This window comes from Peromyscus leucopus, chromosome 1 (genome assembly GCF_004664715.2).
Source record: "Peromyscus leucopus breed LL Stock chromosome 1, UCI_PerLeu_2.1, whole genome shotgun sequence".
NCBI lineage: Eukaryota > Metazoa > Chordata > Mammalia > Rodentia > Cricetidae > Peromyscus > Peromyscus leucopus.
Window position 1 is genome coordinate 58,416,433 of NC_051063.1, and position 18,900 is coordinate 58,435,332.

General features: G+C 45.7%; 1 protein-coding gene across 3 annotated transcripts in view; it reads right to left on the bottom strand.

Annotated features, from left to right (window-relative positions):
* Positions 1-963: 963 nt before the first annotated feature.
* Chka (choline kinase alpha) overlaps positions 964-18,900 on the bottom strand; it is a 48,157-nt gene continuing 30,220 nt past the window's right edge. For all 3 annotated transcript variants that reach the window (XM_028871657.2, XM_028871673.2, XM_028871665.2), the window contains 9 exons: positions 12,848-12,961; positions 10,548-10,681; positions 10,053-10,157; positions 8,703-8,761; positions 6,485-6,572; positions 5,741-5,849; positions 3,343-3,449; positions 2,763-2,844; positions 964-1,946 (listed from right to left, as the gene is read on the bottom strand). In XM_028871657.2, the coding sequence (XP_028727490.1) occupies positions 1,887-1,946; positions 2,763-2,844; positions 3,343-3,449; positions 5,741-5,849; positions 6,485-6,572; positions 8,703-8,761; positions 10,053-10,157; positions 10,548-10,681; positions 12,848-12,961 (858 nt within the window). In that variant the 3' untranslated portion in view covers positions 964-1,886. The remainder of the gene's footprint in view (positions 1,947-2,762; positions 2,845-3,342; positions 3,450-5,740; positions 5,850-6,484; positions 6,573-8,702; positions 8,762-10,052; positions 10,158-10,547; positions 10,682-12,847; positions 12,962-18,900) is intronic.

Consider the following 18,900-nt stretch of genomic DNA (forward strand, 5'->3'; position numbering starts at 1 on the left):
CTTGGCAGACTAAGCTAAGAGAATGTAACAGAGCTGGGCAGAAGTTGTGGAGGATCCCTAGGAGACACCAGTAGGTCTACCCAAGTTCTGACACCTGCCTGTTTGGACTGGGTATTCCAGTTGCCATGGGAACAGCATGCCATGGCACCAGCAAGCAGTGTCCTGGCAGTCATTCCCACTAAAGGGTGTGATCAGGACGGGATGGATCTGATCCCTGCTCCTTTGGGTAGGAAACAACTAAATCAGTAGTCAGTCAGAAATGCTGGGAAGGCTCACCCAGGCAGACTAGGAAGCAGCAGGCAGGGAGGTAGGGCTGCAAAGGTGATTTGGGAAAGGCACTATCACCAACAGGAAGGTTTAGGGAAGCATGTTAAGAACTGTTTTGCTCTTGCAAAGGACCTAGTTTGGGTTCCCAGCACTCACTGAGCAGCTCACAATTGCCTGTGACTCCAGTTCTAGGACATCCCACTCCTCTGGCCTCCTGGGATACTTGCACTCAGGTGCACATACCCCTCCCCCACCACATAATTAAAGAGACATAATCAAGCAGACGGTGGAGGAGCTGTTATTTGAGGACCTGACAGTCAGCTGTCGTGAAGCCACTAATAGACTGAGGACAAGCAGCCATGTCATGTTTACCCTATGCTTCAGTGGAGAGTTCTACCAGATGCCAGTGTTCTGGCTGAAGTTTTGTTGGTCAGAGCACCAGGAACGCCTGCAGCTTCCTCGGCTGCTGTCTAGGCCTTAGCTCCTGGTGAAGCAGGGAGGGTGGCAGGTCCCAGGGACCTTAGCTACCTGGAGTCATGGAGACAGGGACCTTAGCTACCTGGAGTCATGGAGACCCGTAAGACACCAGCATGTGGTGTGGTGGCACAGAAAACGAGGTATGATGAGGAGGATACCCAACCCGACACTAGTCACATAGAAAGCAAGGCTTTTGACATACGCAGGGTAACAGCCTGATGATGGTTTTCAAGTTGTTTATTTTTCTGTATAATACAGTCTCGGTGGTAGCAGAAATATGTGCACAAAACAATCCAGAATTCAGAGTAAAAAAAAAAAAATTCTAAGTTTATCCCATTGGGTATTTAATGTACATGGATTTCACAGCTCTAGTCCACCTGCAACCCTGTACCCTACATACAGCTGCTGTCTCCCAGTAACACCGGATGGGAAGCAGCTTTGGAGAGTCCTGGGCAGATGCCAAGTTCCAGGCAGCAGAGGAAGGCAAGAAAGAAAGGCTGAGGAAGCTGGCCCCACCGCTCCTCCCCAGTAGGAGACACCATGGCCAGCCATGGACACTGGTCCATGTAGTCACACGTACACAGGCTACAGCTACTTTCTACAGATGTACACCTGTAGCTCAGTGTACCCTGCTTCTCCAGCAAGTCTGCCCATCCACAGACCCCATGACTCAGCTCATCCCGCTGCGCCAACTTCACAGCATGTCTGCTCACTCACCCTTCAGAAGGAACTCCAACACACTGTCACCACAAAGCCTGGTCACAAATGTGTTGCAGCACATTAATATCCTAAGTCAGTGCTTGAAGTACCCAAATGGCACTGCTCTGTCTGGCTGGGGCCATATGCGGCTGAGAGCTGTCGCCATGCAGCCAAAGGCCTCCAGGTTAGGTGGGTTCTGAGCTATTGCACTATAGTCCTATATTTCTGCTTCCAATCATGGTTCAGAGTCCTAGTGAGAGCGTAAACAAAGATGAGAGAAATGTTACTCCACTTTAATATAGTCTGTAGTATCATATACATCGGTGCTCAGTAGTGAGACGTCCAGGCCTTCTGCCCCAGGGCAGTGGTCACAGCAAAGCTCCACCGAGGGCCTGGCGCAGCCGCCTCCTGCAGTCCAGTGGTGAAGAGTGGAGTCATCCCATTCACACCCCAAGTTTCTTCTTCTGGTCAAAATAGGCATCGAACCTGGCTTGGGCATATTCCTGGAAGACAGCAAACACCTTGAGACTTGTGCCTCCACCTCTAAGTGCCTAGAGTGCTACTGTGGACCACTATGCTAACAAAAACATATCTGTATTTCTGGTGCCCTTCCTTGTTCTGAAGTCTGTCTGTTCTATCTAACAGCATCATCTGATCAAATCAGATTTTTAAAATTACATTTCACTTGTCAGGGGGTACTCACGCCACAGAGCATGTGTAGAGGTCAAGGAACAATTTGTAAGAGTCAGTTCTCCTTCCACCACATGGGTACTAGATCCTAGGTATCAGGAGGCTCGGTAGTAGATGCCTTTGCCTGCTGAGCCATCTCACTGACCCCCAAGTCTGCTTTAAATATCCAAATTTCTCTTGTCGGTGCCTGATGGCATCATTACCAAACCTCCCACCTAAAGTACAACCACCCTCGTATGGGTGTGACCTGTCCCAAGAAAAAGTCGAGAACACAGACAGCCCTAGTGTTAGAGCAGATGACGGCCTGACGGACAACAAAGCTGGGGTAACCAGGTGGAGGATGGCGTGGTGACAAGAACACAGCCTTAGCATGGGGGGCATCACCTTCTTCACTTAGTGCCCTTGTGTCCAAAGGGCTGCAATCGAGTAGACAGACCAGTCCAGATTTCCTCTGCCCCAGACTGCAGGCCCAGCTACGCTTGGCTGAAGCTGGCAAGCAGCACCTATGGCCCTCAAGTGAGGCAACTAAGGGCTTCCAGAGCTACACTAACCGGTTGCTACCGGGTCACCAAACGTCCTTGCCAAGCATTCATACACGACAGCTCTTACTTGCAGCCCCTGAAACATACCATGTACCCGAATTCAATGGATGAAATCTTGGCCTGTACAATGGACCAGAGTCCCCAGAGGAAATGGGAGGCAAGGGCAAATCTGTAATCACAAGATTGAGAAGCACATCAGCCACGTGAGGTCAGTCAGAGAAGAAAGAAGTCACGTTAGACCCATGGCCATGCTACCAGGCAGCTCTCTTATGCAGTAAGTGCTGCCTGCCTTGGCCCTTTTGTGGGGCCGTATGAAGACTGGACTCTTCCCACTTTGGACCACGGAAATGCTTACTGGTGTGAATACACCCAGCAGCCTGGCCAGGGCACACAGGGCACTGGGGTGGCCATGCTCTGCTACAGAGAATATACAGAACCACCAGCTGTCAGAAGCTCCCGAAAACCTGCCCTATGCACTCAGCAGGAAGCTGCTCCCTGAGCAGGAGGCTTCTCTGACCCACTCACCCACACCTTCCTCTCTTGCTGACATGAGGACAACAGCAGATGAGTAGAGCCATGTCACCATCTCCAGCCTCAGTACAAAACACACGCCAACCACCATTGACTGGGAGCGGCTTTCCTTACCACAGAGCAAGAAGAAGCTTACCTGTTGACCTCAACCAGCATGTCATCTTTTGTGGCGGACTGCTCTTCACTACTGAGGCTTTCAAAATCATTCTGGAATGCAGTCAAGTAACTGGAAATAAAATGGAGCTTAAAAAAGAATTAACTGCGTTAGGATAGATGATGGTTAAAACACTAACAGCTACAACATGCTTATCACACAGGCTGCCAGAGTGAGAACAGCAAGGCCATGGTGCCTTCTGACCCTGACATCCACGGCATCTATCCATTAGCTTTCATCAAGTGGGGTTTACATAAGGTTCTACATGAGCATCACAAAATGACACAATTCAGGGAGACTATGGCTCAGTGGTTGAGCACTGGCTACTCTCGCAAAGGACTCAGATTTGGTTCCCAGCACCCACAGGGTAGCTTCCAAGCTTCCCAAACTCTAGTCCCAGGGGATCCAATGCCCTCACCGGCTTCTGTAGGCACTGTACATACACAGTGAGCAGACATTCATGCAGAGTAAACACCCTTACACATAGTTCTAGTTCAAAACTAGAACTCCAGAAGGCCACACCACAATGGATTAAAGAAGAAAAAAAAAAAAGCACTATATTATATATTACCTCAACATACACAGAGCTAATGTCTGACAGAGCCCCACATTCACACTATCTTTCCTCCTGTTTGTTTATGTGGCGATGGGGATCAAATCCAGGGCTCTGCACACGTTGGTCAAGCTCTCTCCTACTGAGACAGACATCCCCTACATCATCTCAACCAGTCAGAAAAATGTAACTAGAGAGCAACTTCCTTAAACTTGCACACTGTTCTAATGGTTTTCGCACTGTCTTGGACCACCACAATCTGCCCCGGCCAACTGGTATCCAACTGATTTGTCCCTGCATACTGTTTCAACCCAAGAAGACCACGGACAATCGCCATGAGGTTTCTCCACAATGAGTCTAGGCAGTGGGTGACTGGCAGCCTGACTGTGCCAGCCCATTTCCCTAGATCCCCCACTAATGTGTTCAGCAGCTCAGGAGCGCGTGAGTGGGCCTGCAGTCCTGTCCTTTGCTAACTCTGGCCACTCTCCTCTCCCAGGGTTTCTAGTGGAGGTAGTTTCTAGGGCTCAAGATGCTCCTTGACTGATCTGCAGCAGTGGCTTGTTCATATCTGTCCTCACAGGAAGCAATCGAGCCACCATCCTGCAGCTGGTGAAATTCTAGGTAAGTTGTCCTGCTCACCCCCGCCTGCCCACTTTCAGGACCAAACCCCATCAAGTTAAACCCAGGCTTCAGAGATGAGCTGAGAAATGAGAGAATCCCAGGAAGAAATTCCCAGAAGAAATGATTCTCCCTATAACCAGTATCTCCTCCTGAGATTCAGGATAGGAAAGGAACCACTCACAGCAAAGCTTTTCCTCCAGTTACACACAGGTTCATGAAATAAGCATGATGCTCAGCCTACCCCATTTGCCTAAGAAGTGGGGCTTTTGACAAACATAGAGGAACCACAGGAAGCCTAATACCTCTCTGACTGAACCAGGTGTCTACAGCATAGGAAGTAACCAAAAGATAGACTCAGATGTCCAGTATGCACTCCACATCAGCAGAACAAAACTTAATTATTGCCCAGTGGTGGCAGCACACACCTTCAATCCCAGCACTCAGGAGGCAGAAGCAGGTGAATCTTTATGAGTTCCAGGCCAGCCTAGTCTACAGAGTGAGTTATATGATAGCCAGGGCTACACAGAAAAACCCTGTTTGGAAAAAACCCAACCCAAACCAAACCAAACAAAAAACTTACCACTATTATTTCTATTATTAGGGATTGAACCCAGAGCCTCCTACATGCTTCCACGTGCTTCCTTCCACTCATCTACAGCACTCTATGACTCGATGCATGTTAATGCTGTGTAGCCCAGGCTCATAATCCTCTTCCCCTTCTTCCTAAGCAGCCCCAGCCAACATGATGTTTTTAACATGAGCAAAAGGGTTTTCCTAACTCTTCTTTGACATAATTTAAGCAGACCTATCACAGGGATGGGATGTGGCTAAGTAGAATGCTCATCCAGTATGTAAGAGGCCCGAGTTTAGTCCCCAGCAAAACACACAGACAGACACTCTCGCTCCCCTCCTTCTCTCTTAAATGAATGTATGGAATATTTTTTAATAATGAGTATGTGCCAGGGTTGGTGGTACAGGCTTTTAATCCTTACAGCACTCAGGAGTCAGAGGTCAGTAGATTTCTGAGTTCAAGGGCACCCTGGTCTACATAGTGAATTCAGGATAACCAGGGCTACAGTGAGACCCTGTCTCACAAACAAAACAAAATAAATATAAGTAAAATACTAAAAAATGAGCATGTAATCCTAACTGCATAAAGCTAGCTCACACACAAAGCTAATTTATCAATACAAATGAGTCTCCTACCTGTTGTTTTCGGGTAGGATACTTCTGAATGTTTGCTCTGAAGAAAGGATACTTTTCATAGGTATAATCATACATCCATTCACAGAAATGATTTCCAATGTCAAATCCCCTGAAAGAGAAAACAGTGCAGGTAAGATGTGAGGCATGTTACAGGACCGGCAGGCTGCCTGAGCAGAAAGGAGAAATGCTGAATGGGGGCTGAGGAGAGGGCTCAATGCTGAAGGGCACTGGCTGCTTCTGCAGAGGGCCCATGTCAGACAGCTCAGTTCCAGGAATCTGGTGGCCTCTGCAGGCCCTCAGCACTAGGCGCACACACCATGTACATATCTACTCATAAAAAAATATATTAAAAAGCTGAATGACCCTTAAGTGGGTTCTCTGGTCCCCGAGGTAGGCTTCTGGAGCAGACAAGAGTGTGGCAGCTTTAATGCACAGAAGACAATTAGGTGAGCATCAGAACCATAGCAGACTGCAAATCCAAAGTGCTACCGAATGCTACTTGGGCACCCGAGCACAGTGCTTCCTTGGCAATCAGTACTCATGTCAGGAGAGCCATCTTGGCAGTCCAGAGAGAGAGGCAAACTGTTTGTGAGTGCCTGCTTCCAACTACATGGGCAGGTCTGTGCTGAGCTGCCTCAGGGGAAACACCTTCCTTTCTGCTCTGTATGCTGTTTGTACCTAAAACTGCTTTGTATCACAATCATGAAACTGTACTGAAATCAGCATTTGACTGTAACACATTACCTGTAATTGTAACTGCTGTATTCAAAGTCAATGAGCATCAGCTTCTGCTTTTCGGAATTCTCTTGGCCATCCAACAACAAGATATTACCTACAAAAGGTTTGGATGACAAGACATTTACTTATTTATTTGTTTGTTAGTTTTGGTTTTTCAAGACAGGTTGTCTCTGTGTAAAAGTCCTAGCTGTCTTGGAACTTGCTTTTTAGACCAGGCTGACCTCAAACTCACTGAAATCTGCCAGCCTCTGCCTCCCAAGTGCTGGGATTACAGGTATGAGCCTCCACCATCCGACGACAAGACCCTTTTTAAACACAAGGCTCACATCCTTGGGCAGCAGCAGAGCTGAGAGTGATTGTGGCTCTGAATGATTCAGCTTTGGTCTTAAAGACATCACAGGGGCAGACGGAGTAGTACAAGTTTTGTCAGGATGACCTGATTCTAAGCAGGGAGGCTCCAAGACCATCTGTCCCCAGTCCCTGTCCTTCTGGGCACTCTACTTCCTAGAGAACATAGCCAGACCCCTCACCACTGTCTGCAGCAGTACTTTCCAAAAACCTCACACAGTGTGTGTGTTAGAGTGCATCTGGTCTCCTTAACTCAATCTCCTGGAGCCGTGGAACTGGGCTGCTGTCATCATCTGGCCAACTGGTATCCAACTGATTTGTCCCTGCATACTGTTTCAACCCAAGAAGACCACGGACAATCACCATGAGGTTTCTCCACAATGAGTCTAGGCAGTGGGTGACTGGCAGCCTGACTGTGCCAGCCCATTTCCCTAGATCCCCCACTAATGTGTTCAGCAGCTCAGGAGCGCGTGAGTGGGCCTGCAGTCTTGTCCTTTGCTAACTCTGGCCACTCTCCTCTCCCAGGGTTTCTAGTGGAGGTAGTTTCTAGGCTTTGCAGTATACTCCTGCTGCTTTCAACAGCAAGGAAAATGTGAATGGGGTAGACACCCAAACTTGTACAACAAAATAAATGCAAGCTGTCATTTCTATCCTTTCTACACTTGGCCATCACTTAGACAATTCTTCTCTCTGGTGATGATGGTCTGCACACCTCATCCTCCATCAGGACCAGATGGGTATGGCTAATGCACCAAGCTGGTGCTGAAATTCCTATACCTTGCTCTACCCCACTAGTGGCCAAGCAGTGATCCAACTAATCAGAAAAGTATTCTGGCTCCAATTAATGGCTTATAGATGAAGAGACTTCATAAGAAACTAATCTAGCACTAGAAAACTAGAGGTACAATTACCTAATCTCAAGATTTGGGGGCCAGTCTGGACAACATGCCAAGATGCAGTCTTGAAAACAGAGAAGAGCTGAGCAGTAGTAGAGCACAGCTTTAATCCCAGCATTTAAGAGGCCGAGTCAGAAGGATTTCTGTGGCTGAGACCAGCCTGGTCTATATAGTGAATTCCAGAACAGCCCGAGCTCCAGAGAAATCCTGTCTTGAAAACCCACAAAAAACCAAACAAACAGAAAACCAAAAACAACACAGAATAAAGCTTCTGAGCAGGACTACAGCCACCTGTGACACAACAGATGGAATATCAAAGGAAGGTAGGCAGACGATGTGGGCAAAGGAGCTGGACGGCTGGGTGCTTTCTAAACCGATCCAGTCAAACTCTGTGACAGCAGCGTCTTCACTGCGATGTTTCTCAAGAGAAGCAGTGTGAGCAAAGCTTTAGCTGTGTGTGCGCCTGTTCTCGGGAAGGTGGTTGGAGAGAGTTACACGGAGCCCACGTGATCTGGGCCTTCTGCTTTGCAGGCTAAAGAAGTAGAAATATCTACCATAAGGAGTTACTCATCAACTGATGCATGTAGTTTCATTCCAGATCTCTCTATTATATAGATGTTAACATTATAAATACAACTAATACTCTACTCATTTTTTGAGATCTTGTTTTTCTTCCTATAATCTAGAGGGTTTTCTTTCTTTCTTTCTTTCTTTTTTTGAGACAGGGTTTCTCTGTGTAGTTTTGGTGCCTGTCCTGGATTTCACTGTGTAGACCAGGCTGGCCTGAACTCACAGAGATCCACCTGGTTCTGCCTCCCGAGTGCTGGAATTAAAGGCGTGCGCCACTACCACCCGACTGAGGGTTTTCTTTAGTATAAAGTTACACTTGTGCCGCCATCTTACATGCGTCACACATATTCATCAGTGGTCTTCTGAGTGTAACATAAGCCTTATCTTTAGCATGCCATGGCAATTCTTACCTTCTTGACAGTCGTTATGACAAAATACAACTGGAGATTTAGTATACTGCAGCAATGACCTGGAAAAAGAAAGCTCACTGTTACCAATCTAGTTCAGTAAGGTGCACGCATACTCATGTGGCCAGCACAGAGCCACACATTCATATCTGAAAACCATGTATCTTGTGTGTCTTAGCAGAGAACCCATCCAGCCTCTCTGTACTGCAAACTCTCCCCCACTGCTACTGTACACTCGAATCATACTGTCCTGGCACATACAACTGTTGCACAAGAGCCTGCCCAGTGACTTAGAGTAGATGACCACAGAGTAGTTTCCTTCACAGCATGTATCAGAGCTAGACAGTTGCTTCCTGTCCAAATAAAGTCAGAGCTCTTTAAAGGTCTCAGGTACCATTTCCATTTGGCACAGCACATGCCTGCACCCAGGCTCACCAAGAGGGTACAACAGGGGTTTCCATTCAGAAACCAATCTCAAGATTCTTTTTTGGGTTTTCAGACAGGATTTCTCTGTGTAGCTCTGGCTGTCCTGTAACTTGCTATGCAGACCAAGCTGGCCCTGAACTCAGAGATCCGCCTGCCTCTGCCTCTAGAGTGGTGGAATTAAAGGCGTGCACCACCATCATCATCACCACCACCACCACCACCACCACCACCACCACCACCACCCAGCAGAATCTCAAGAATCTTTTTTTTTAATTTATTTATTTTTATTTTATGTACATTGGTGTTTTGCCTGTGTGTGTGTGTGTGTGTGTGTCTGTGTCTGTGTGTGTCTGTGTGTCTGTGTCTCTGTGAGGGTGTCGGGTCCCCTGGAACTGGAGTTACAGACAGCTGTGATCTAATCTCTCCAGTCCATAATCTCAAGATTCTTAATGTCTTCCAGTACTTAATTTTAGTCTTCCATCTCCCTAGTTTACTACCTCCACCCATCATTCACATCCTAGGAAAAGCCTCACTTGACCATCTACATTCAGGGCTAATGACTCTGTGACTAAGAACAAATACTTGCAGATGATGTTGAGTTAAGATTTGAAAATAAAAATAAAATCTTAAAAAGACAAACTTACCCCCCACCCCAAAGCCAGGTGTGGTGATGCACACGTTTAATCCCAGCAGGGAGGCAGAGGCAAGCTGATCCCTGAGTATGAGGCCAGCCTGGTACAGAATGAGTTCCAGGACAGCCAAGGCTACAGAGAGAAACCCTGCCTCAGGAAGAAGTTTTTTTTTTTTTTTTTTTTTTTTTTTTTTTTTTTTTTTTAAAAGGCAGATTCCAATTCACCAGCACTTACTACCAAGAGAACATTTACTCTGTAGATGAGGAGCTTACCACCCCAGGGTAGATACACTCACCTCAGGTTCTCAAGCTCCAGAGGCAAGTTGTAATCGAGGAACTTGTGCAGTTGCTGCATTCTGGCCTCCCCACTGAATTTAAGTCTTAGCACTTGATTCAGGTATCTGTCACAGGAGAGACAAAGAGCAGAGCTAAGCTCAGCAGGTGCATTCTCAGGCTTCACTCAATCATCCAACTCCAGCCAGTCCCAGTCCCAAGGAATCCCTGTGCTCCAGGAAAGAGGGAGGGGATGATCGGACCTACAGTACTCAAGGAGGTTGGCTCTCCACCCAGCCAACAGCAATTTTGCAAACAAGTCTTCTTTCTTGGTCCAAAAATTGACTGATTCATGCAAGAAAGGCTTATCATGAGACACATCACAAGGGATGGTATGCACACCAATGAACCAAAAGGGGCCTCTGACCACCCTGACAGATGAAGGGAAGCACCCACTTCTGTTACTGCCGAAGACACAAGGTAAAAAGAGATGAGAACCAAATAATCTCAACACTTACTTTTCCATTGTTCCAAAAAGCCATTTTGGCTCTTTATTGAATGGCATTTTCATTCCATGAAATGTGGCCATTTTCTCAGCTATTTCTGCAGAAATATCTGGTAAACATAATTCTCCAGTGTCCAATCGTCGGCTCTAAAATGGAAAAGGGATTCAGAAGCTGCCATTTACCCATGCCATCTAACAATTGTATTGAGACCACACCACATTAAAACCAAGAACGAGTCTGGGTAAGTTACTGAAGTCTTACCCAGTGCACACAATTTTCTTAAGAATGGGCATGAAGTCAGGCCTGGCAGTATTATGCCTTTAATCCCAGTAACTGAAGAGCCAATGCAGGCAGATATGTGAGTTAAAGGCCAGTCTGGTTTTACAGTGAGACCCTGTTCTACAAAATAAAGACAGAGCATTCCCACAGGTGATGACCCAGTAAGTCCCATGGTACTCTACAGAGAGGAGTGGAGTACAGAGAGGAGCAGGTCTATTTCACTGAGGACCTGAAGAAGTATCTCCTTCAATCAACTAGAAACACCATTCCTGTGACTTGTGGCCGCATCTCTATGGCTGCAGCTGGTGTCCTCCTCACTTATCAAAACTGATAGCCTGTCTTCAGTAGTCCTCAGTGCTATCAGCTGAATATCCTACTAGAGAAGCCGGAGGTTCAAGAGGACTGCCAACTGCTCCTGTTGTGTCCTTAGCACCAGGAGTGAAATGGAGCAGACATGTGCCACATGTGGACATAAAGGTCAGACACTAAGCTGTAGACATTGTGCTGTTGCTGATGTAGCCTGAGACCTGGCTCATCCTGACAGCCCTTCCACAGGGTGGTCTAGGGAATCCTTTGGCTTCTCCACACAAGCTGTACCCCTACAGGATTCAAGGTGGGGGCTCCCTGAAGGTACAAAGCAGCAGGCACAGGGCAGGGAGTGCTGCCCAGTTAGAGAAATCCTGCTCAAATTCTTGCTTCAAAGATATGAGCTGGGTGTGTGACTTCATTCCTCAGGGCCTCGTTTCCTGTTGCATTGGACAGAAACAACATTCAACTCTCTCACAGCTTCCAGGTGAAGGAGATGCTATCTAATCCTGTGTCAATCTCAACAACTGAAGGTATTTGACACCTAGCACTAAGAACCATGCATGGAACTCAATCTCCTCGATTCTGGAATCTTCTCTACAGCATTTTCAACAAGCCATATTATTACACAGACGGGGAATCAGCTTCACTAATCAAACACTCAGGACTTCTGAGGACAGCTCACTCAGCTTTCAAAAATGCCACTATAGCCAGGATGGTGGCACACACCTTTAATCCCAGCACTCAGGAGGCTGAGGTAGATGGATCTCTGTGAGTTTGAGGCCAGCCTGGCCTATAAAGAGAGTTCCAGGACAGCTAGGGCAACACAGAGTAACCCTGTCTTGAATAACAAAACAAAAAAGCTACTACAGTCACATAACACTTAGCAAAAGGAACACTCCTAGAAATGTGTTCTTAGGCTACTGGAACCATACAATATACTTAACAAACACACTTAAACTGTGTTTTAACCTGTTGCTCCTAAGGCCACAAGGAGCAAAACAGTACAAGATTAAATCAAGCACAAGAGAAATGAAGCAACAAAGAGATTCAGGGCTACTCCTAAGCAGCTGCTGCCAGACTTACACAGAACACAACACACTCATTATAGGAAACTCCTCTGCTTGCTTTAAGACAGCATCTCACTGTCTAGCCTGGAATTGAAGATGTAGAGCAGGCTGTGGTCTCCAAGTACTCCTTTGCTTCCTATGTACTGGAATTAAAGATGTATCGCCATGCCTAGCCTTCCTGCTTGTTTTACAGACAGGGTCTCAACTGTGTAGCTCAGGGTGGCCTCAAATTTGGAGTGATCCTTTTGCCTCAGCCTGCTGGCATCACAGGTATGAGCCAATCTGGCTTAACATTTTTTCTTTTCCTTCTTTCTTTCTTTTTTTTTTTCCTTTTGGTTTTTTGAAATAGGGTTTCTCTGTGTAGCTCTGGCTGTCCTGGAACTCACTATGTAGACCAAGCTGGCCTCAAACCCAGAGATCCGCCTGCCTCTGCCTCCCAGGTGCTAGGATTAAAGGCGTGTGTTGCCATCACCTGGCTGAGAATTGAAACCGGATCCTCAGAAGAGCAACAAGAGCTCATGCCTGCTGAGATATCTCCCACTTACTATTTCTCAAACATATAAATCCTACATTTACTATTTCAAATGACAGGATTTTAGGCTTTTGCTGCTAGGAGGAACGAAGTCCACCTCTTGCCTGTGATTTATATAATCTTACCGGGATAAACTGCTCCAGTCGGCCTTGGGGAAAGATGCCATAGAGTTTTGGCCCAAGTGACCTCTCTGCAAGAATGGCAAACATAACACTCTCCAGAACCATCGCCTCGGCCCCCTAGAACAGGTGTGAACAGAGCAGGTGTTAGTGTTTTCCTAGGCAGAAAGGCTTTCTCAGGAGCAGGCTCCTCCAGGCCTCTAGGCCACTCTTTGGTATGGACAATGATTCTCAGCCCACCCCCCCACTCTTCCCCCCCCCAACTTGTACAGGATCTAGCTCACAGCATTTTATATATATATATGTTTAAATTTTAATTTAGGTCACTAGTTGCAAAAATACAATTTTCCCTCCAAGTAAAGTTAAGAAGAAAAAGTTTTATAATACAATGTTACACATTAATGTTCTGTAAAAAATACTTTAAGACAAAAATTTGGTATCCTACTAAAAAAGTCGTGGTAACATTTTTTGTTTGCTTGTTTTGAGAAAATCTCAGATAGCCCAGACTGGCCATGAACTACCTATGTAGCAGATGATTATCCTGCCTCTGCTGGGATTACAGGCATGTGCCACCATGCTCACTTTATTTTGTTACGGGGGACCCAACCCAGGACTTCTTACATGCTACATTAGAACTCTACCAAGTGGAACTATATCCCCAGCCCCAACCTGTGCACAGTCCTAAATGTCTGTGGCTATTCCTATGCTTTTTAGCATGTGAACAATATCTTTGGGAGACAGTGGGTTATCTGCTAACATAAGTCCTTTCTCATGTCAAACAATGCTTCCCAAAACAAGTTACTCTACAGTTACAAGCTGGCTTAAGGGCCTCTTTTATTGTTAAGGGCCACTGTTTTTACTGTGTCTATTTATTTTTTACTATTATTTATTACTGTTTTACTATTATTTATTACTCAACCTAACTTTTCAAGTCTTACCCTTGGCCTCTCAAAGACACCACACTCCATTCTAATGAAGATGACCTGATTCTCCATTGAGTGTCAAGTGCACTTGAATGCTCCAAAGGTCTCCTGCCTAGTCTGTGGGTGCCAGGTTTTGAGTTTCAATTCTAACGACAATGCTAAATTCTCTATAAAGCTGCTTTGCTCTTTAGATTTATTTACTTTGTGTGTATGAGTGTTTCTATGCATAAATATATGTGCAATGTGCATGGCCTGCTGCTGAGGAAGTCAAAAGGCACTGGATCCTTTGGAAGTGGAGTTTTGGATGGTTGTGAGCCACTGAGATACTAGGAAGCGAACCTGGGTCCTCTGCAAGAGAAACAAATGCTCTTAACCACTGAGACATCTCTCCAGCCTCCTCCTCCATTTTCTATCTTTAGTCATGGCTGTATAGTAATCAGGACTCAAAACCCATCCTTTTTCCCAGTTGACAGTCATTCCTCAGTTACTCCCAAAACAGCAAATCAGGGCATGTGAGTGTCATCTGTTAGAATGGCAGGGTGAAAGGGACCTCGACACTCACAAATAACATTACCCATTTATTCTCGGTTCTAGTTCAGATTCCAGTACATTTCAAAAATTATTTTCTATATGCAGGCACTTACATTTCATGGAGTTGTTTCCCTCCTACTACCTTATTGATGGGGTCTGGAGCTCAAATTCAGGTGGCCAGACCTGTGTGTTAGTGCCTCTGCCCACTGAGTTCTCACTTGGCCCCAAGTCGACACCAATAGGTGTGTCGCTCATTCTGAAAACACAACTCTTCTTCCCAGCTCTCAGGGGATTCTGATCACCCTTTGTTAAGAAATGTGCTGTGGAGGAATGATCCCAGAAAAACATGCTTACAGCATTCACAATACAAAACTCAGGGGGGTTGGGGATTTAGCTCAGTGGTAGAGCACTTGCCTAGTAAGTGCAAGATCCTAGGCTTGGTCCTCAGCTCCAAAGGGTTTTTTTTTTTTGTTTTTTTTAAACAAAGGCAAAAACTGAACTTAGAATCTGAGGTCAAGCTCATTGGACAATGGTAGAATGCTATAGCTAGTAAGACAAAAGAAAGAAAAGCTGTTTCCAAAGGTGTCAAAGTACACAAAGTCATAAGTCAGTCACTTCCCTGGTGTGTAAACAAGTGCTTGTTCCTAATTCCCCACAATTAGAGCTTAACTATAATCTTGTATAATCCCTGTAATATTATATATGTCTAATTATATCTTTTGAGGTTCAATCTGTATTTACTAATTTCAAGTGTGTGTATTTGACTACATATATATATATATATATATATATATATATATATATATATATTTGATCAGATTAAGGAATCAGGTATTACACGGACTCATATCTTTTTGATAACACCAAACACCTCTGTTAGCAGATGCAATATTTTCACTGCTCATCTGACCCTCTTAACACATTGGCTTAGCAGGCACAGTCACTGCGGCCCTGTCTGACCTGAAGCCCGACACTGCAGAGACTCTCAGGGGAGCTCAAGCGAAGGCCCTCAAGGTGTCCTCTGCTGCAGTCCTCTCCCCTGTGGGCTGGGAGCAGTCTCCTCGGCGCCGCCTACAGTGGAAACTGCAAAAGCAAGCAGAGCCTGACCGTAACTGAACACGAGGACCCTGGGGTAAGCTCTAGAGCAGGCACTCCAGCAGGGATAGCGCCTTGTAGCTATATGCCACTGTAGAACTGCCCCCACACCTCCACTCTCTGACTTCCAATCTTCTTTGTTAGGATTACAATTCGTTTTGCAACCTTCCACGCTGCAGAGGGACTAAAATGATCACGAGGGTTCAAAGTCTTACGTAGCAGACTGATCTCGAACTGGTTATAGCTAACCTGAACTTCTGATGTTCCTTCCTCCATTTCCTTAATCCTGGGATTAAAAGTGTGAACCATCGTGCCCAGTTTATGCAATGCTTGCACACGGAATCCAGGGCTTTGTACATGCTGGGCAAGCACTTTATCAACTTTAAAAAAAAATTGGAGAGAGAGAATGTGAGCTTGCACATGTGTGGCTGCCCACATGCCACAATATGGAGATCAGAAGACGACTTCCAGGGGTTGGTTTTCTCTTTCCACTTGGGCACTGGAGGCTGAACTCAGGTCATTAGGCTTAGTGGTAAGTTGCCTTTATCCACTGAGCATTCTTACCAGCCTTTCCTGGTTGGTTTATGAGACAAAATCTTTCCATGATAGTTACTCTTAAACTCCCAATCCCCCTGTATCAACCTCTCCAGTCCTTGACTGCAGGCAGCAATACAATACCTGGTCTCATGTGTAGACTTAAAGTTCTGTGAGTTTAGCACGAGTGTGTGTGTGTGTGTGTGTGTGTGTGTGTGTGTGTGTGTGTGTGTGATAGCACTGTCGCTGGGACCTGAATTGGAATTCTGTCTAGATTCCTACAGAGCCCATCAGCCGAAACACAGACATGGTGCCAAGACAGAGACATAAGCACTTCTAAGCCCCTGATGGTTTCCCTGGTGGCTTCTTGAAGCAATTGAGCAGTGGACAGAACCAGGGCTTGATCCACAGCCCACCCCTCCACACAGCCATCTGGGTCAGCCACAGGCTAGTGCTACTTTTTGGAGAAATCAATGCCTCAACTATTTACTTTGGTTTCAGAAAAAAAAAAAATTTTCATTCATTCATTCAAAACAAAATGTGGCCAGGCAGTGGTGGCACACACTTTTAATCTCAGCATTTAGGAGGCAGAGGCAGGTGGATCTCTTAGAGTTCGAGACCAGCCTGGTCTACAAAGCTGATTTGAGGACAGCCAGAACTGTTACACAGAGAAACCTTGTCTTGAAAAACCACACACAAAACAAACAAACAAACAAACAAACAAACAAACAAACAAACACCAGAAATATTTGGTATATATCTAGTGCTAAGTGTCAAGGAATCAAAGAATAAGCCCCATCAGGCCTCATCTGTACAAAACCACAGAGAGAAATAGGAAATGACTAAAGTCAAAGCCATAAAGGGACAGAAGGCTGGAAAGACAGGTTATGAAAGGGCAGGGATTTCCAAAGAGACAACACTGAACTGACCCAGGACCCAGAGTGCAGGGGGCAAAGGAGCTATGAGCTGTTCTGATGGAGGAAGTCTGGGGCAGGGAAGGAAGTGTGAGGCAGTGTGGCTGTAGCTAGAATAGGGCGATCAACCAGGCCAGAAAGGACCATGTTAAGTAACATACACTGAAAATTCATGCACTGAGCAAACTCCCAGAGTAAAAGAAAAACTGGCCTGTTCCTGAGAACTCCCACACTACAGCAATGGCCTTGCAGTAATCGGGTCAGTAAGAGTCCCTAAGGCTCAGGAAACATCGAGGAGAGGAGGTAGAAAGAGTATAATGCCAGGTGGTGAGTAAGAACGTCGTAAAAAAATGTGTTCATGACAAAACATGGCTGTTGCACTCATGAGTTTACGCACCTGTGTTACCTACAAAAGTCCTGCACAAGATCAAGCCAGTCAACATTCCAATCCAGGGAGAGGGGCTTACAACATCCCACTCTCAGCTGAGGGGGTGTTAGCAGCTACTAGTTAATGGTTCCTGGGGAGGGAGAGTCAAATCTGTCCAAGTGTTGAACCCTGCCTGGTCCCCATGCTCTAATGGATGGCCCACATCCAAGTGCATGAAGTTGGTACTAACTGGACTCAAGAGGAAAAGAAGGTGGAAAGAGGACATGGGTTAGGTCTGGAGGATTAGAAGGGGAATAAAGGGTTAACATAATTGAGATACATTATATAGGGAATGGAGCACTTGTCGCTCTTGTACGAGACCTTGGTTTGATTCCCGGCACCCACATGATAGCTCACAATCATCTTTAACTCTAGTTACAGGGAATTCAACACCCTCTCTTGACTTCTGAGGGCACAAGGCTCACACACAGGGCACATGCACATACATATATGCAAGCATAAACATAAATTTGAAATTTTTTTTAAAGATACATCATATACATGCTTGAAATTATAAAGGAATGAAAAAGACTTTTTTTAATATTAGCATTTACAGGACACAGAAGCACACTGATCTCTATGAGTTAGAGGCCAGCCTGAACTACAGAGGGAGTTCCAAGACAGCCAGAGCTGTTATACAAAAAAACTCCATCTCAAAAAAAAAAAAAAAAACCAACCGCCACCCCCTAAAAGATAGCATTTACCCAGCAATACATACAACTGAACATTATACCTATCAACACTCATTCTCACAACTGTACAATGCTCCCTTATATTTCCTATCCATCTCATTTAAAAAGCAAGCTGGGTGCAACATGTACACCCTAGTCCTCTGCTAGACTAAGAGTCTAGACAACATACCAAAACGTTGTCTACTAAAAAGCCCAAAGAACTAAAAGCTCTAACATTTCCTATTACCTACCACTTGCAAACCACTGACTCAAAGCTGGGCAGTGGAAGGAAGAGAATGGAAAAGAGGAGGTAAAATGGCTGCCTTTGTGGAAGGAGGAGCTACAGATGCCGCTGAGGGTCAAACAGGAGGAAAGCCAAGTGGCCACTGGACTTCACAATGTAGTTGCTGGTGATAAAAACAAGAGCTTCAGAGGAATGATGGGGACAAGTATTAGATAGGAAAGGGTGAACAGAAGAGAAAGATACCTAGATGGGGTGTGGAAACAAATTAAGACTTTTAATTATATCTATAAAATTTCACTTCCATAGGGAGAACCCAGTTGGTCAAATGCTTACTATGCATGCATGACACTCTAAGTTGGCCCCCAGAACTTAGATGAAAAGCCAGGTATGGTGGTGTGCACTTGCTATCATAATGTCTGGTGAGCATTCTATCACTAGGCTATAGCCCCACCAAAATTTTTCCTCTAAATTTTTTTTATTTATTAGATGGGCAGTGGTGGCACACGCCTTTAATCCCAGCACTAGGTCGGAGGCAGGTGGATCTCTAAGTTTGAAGACAGCCTGGTCTGCAGAGTGAGTTCCAGGACAGCCAGGACTGTTACATAGAGAAATCCTGTGGGGGGGGGAGGGGGGTTGATTATATTTATCTATTAATATGTGGGTACTGTGCCTCTGTGTACGCCTGTGCCTATGTATGCCTACTGCCTGTAGATGCCAGAA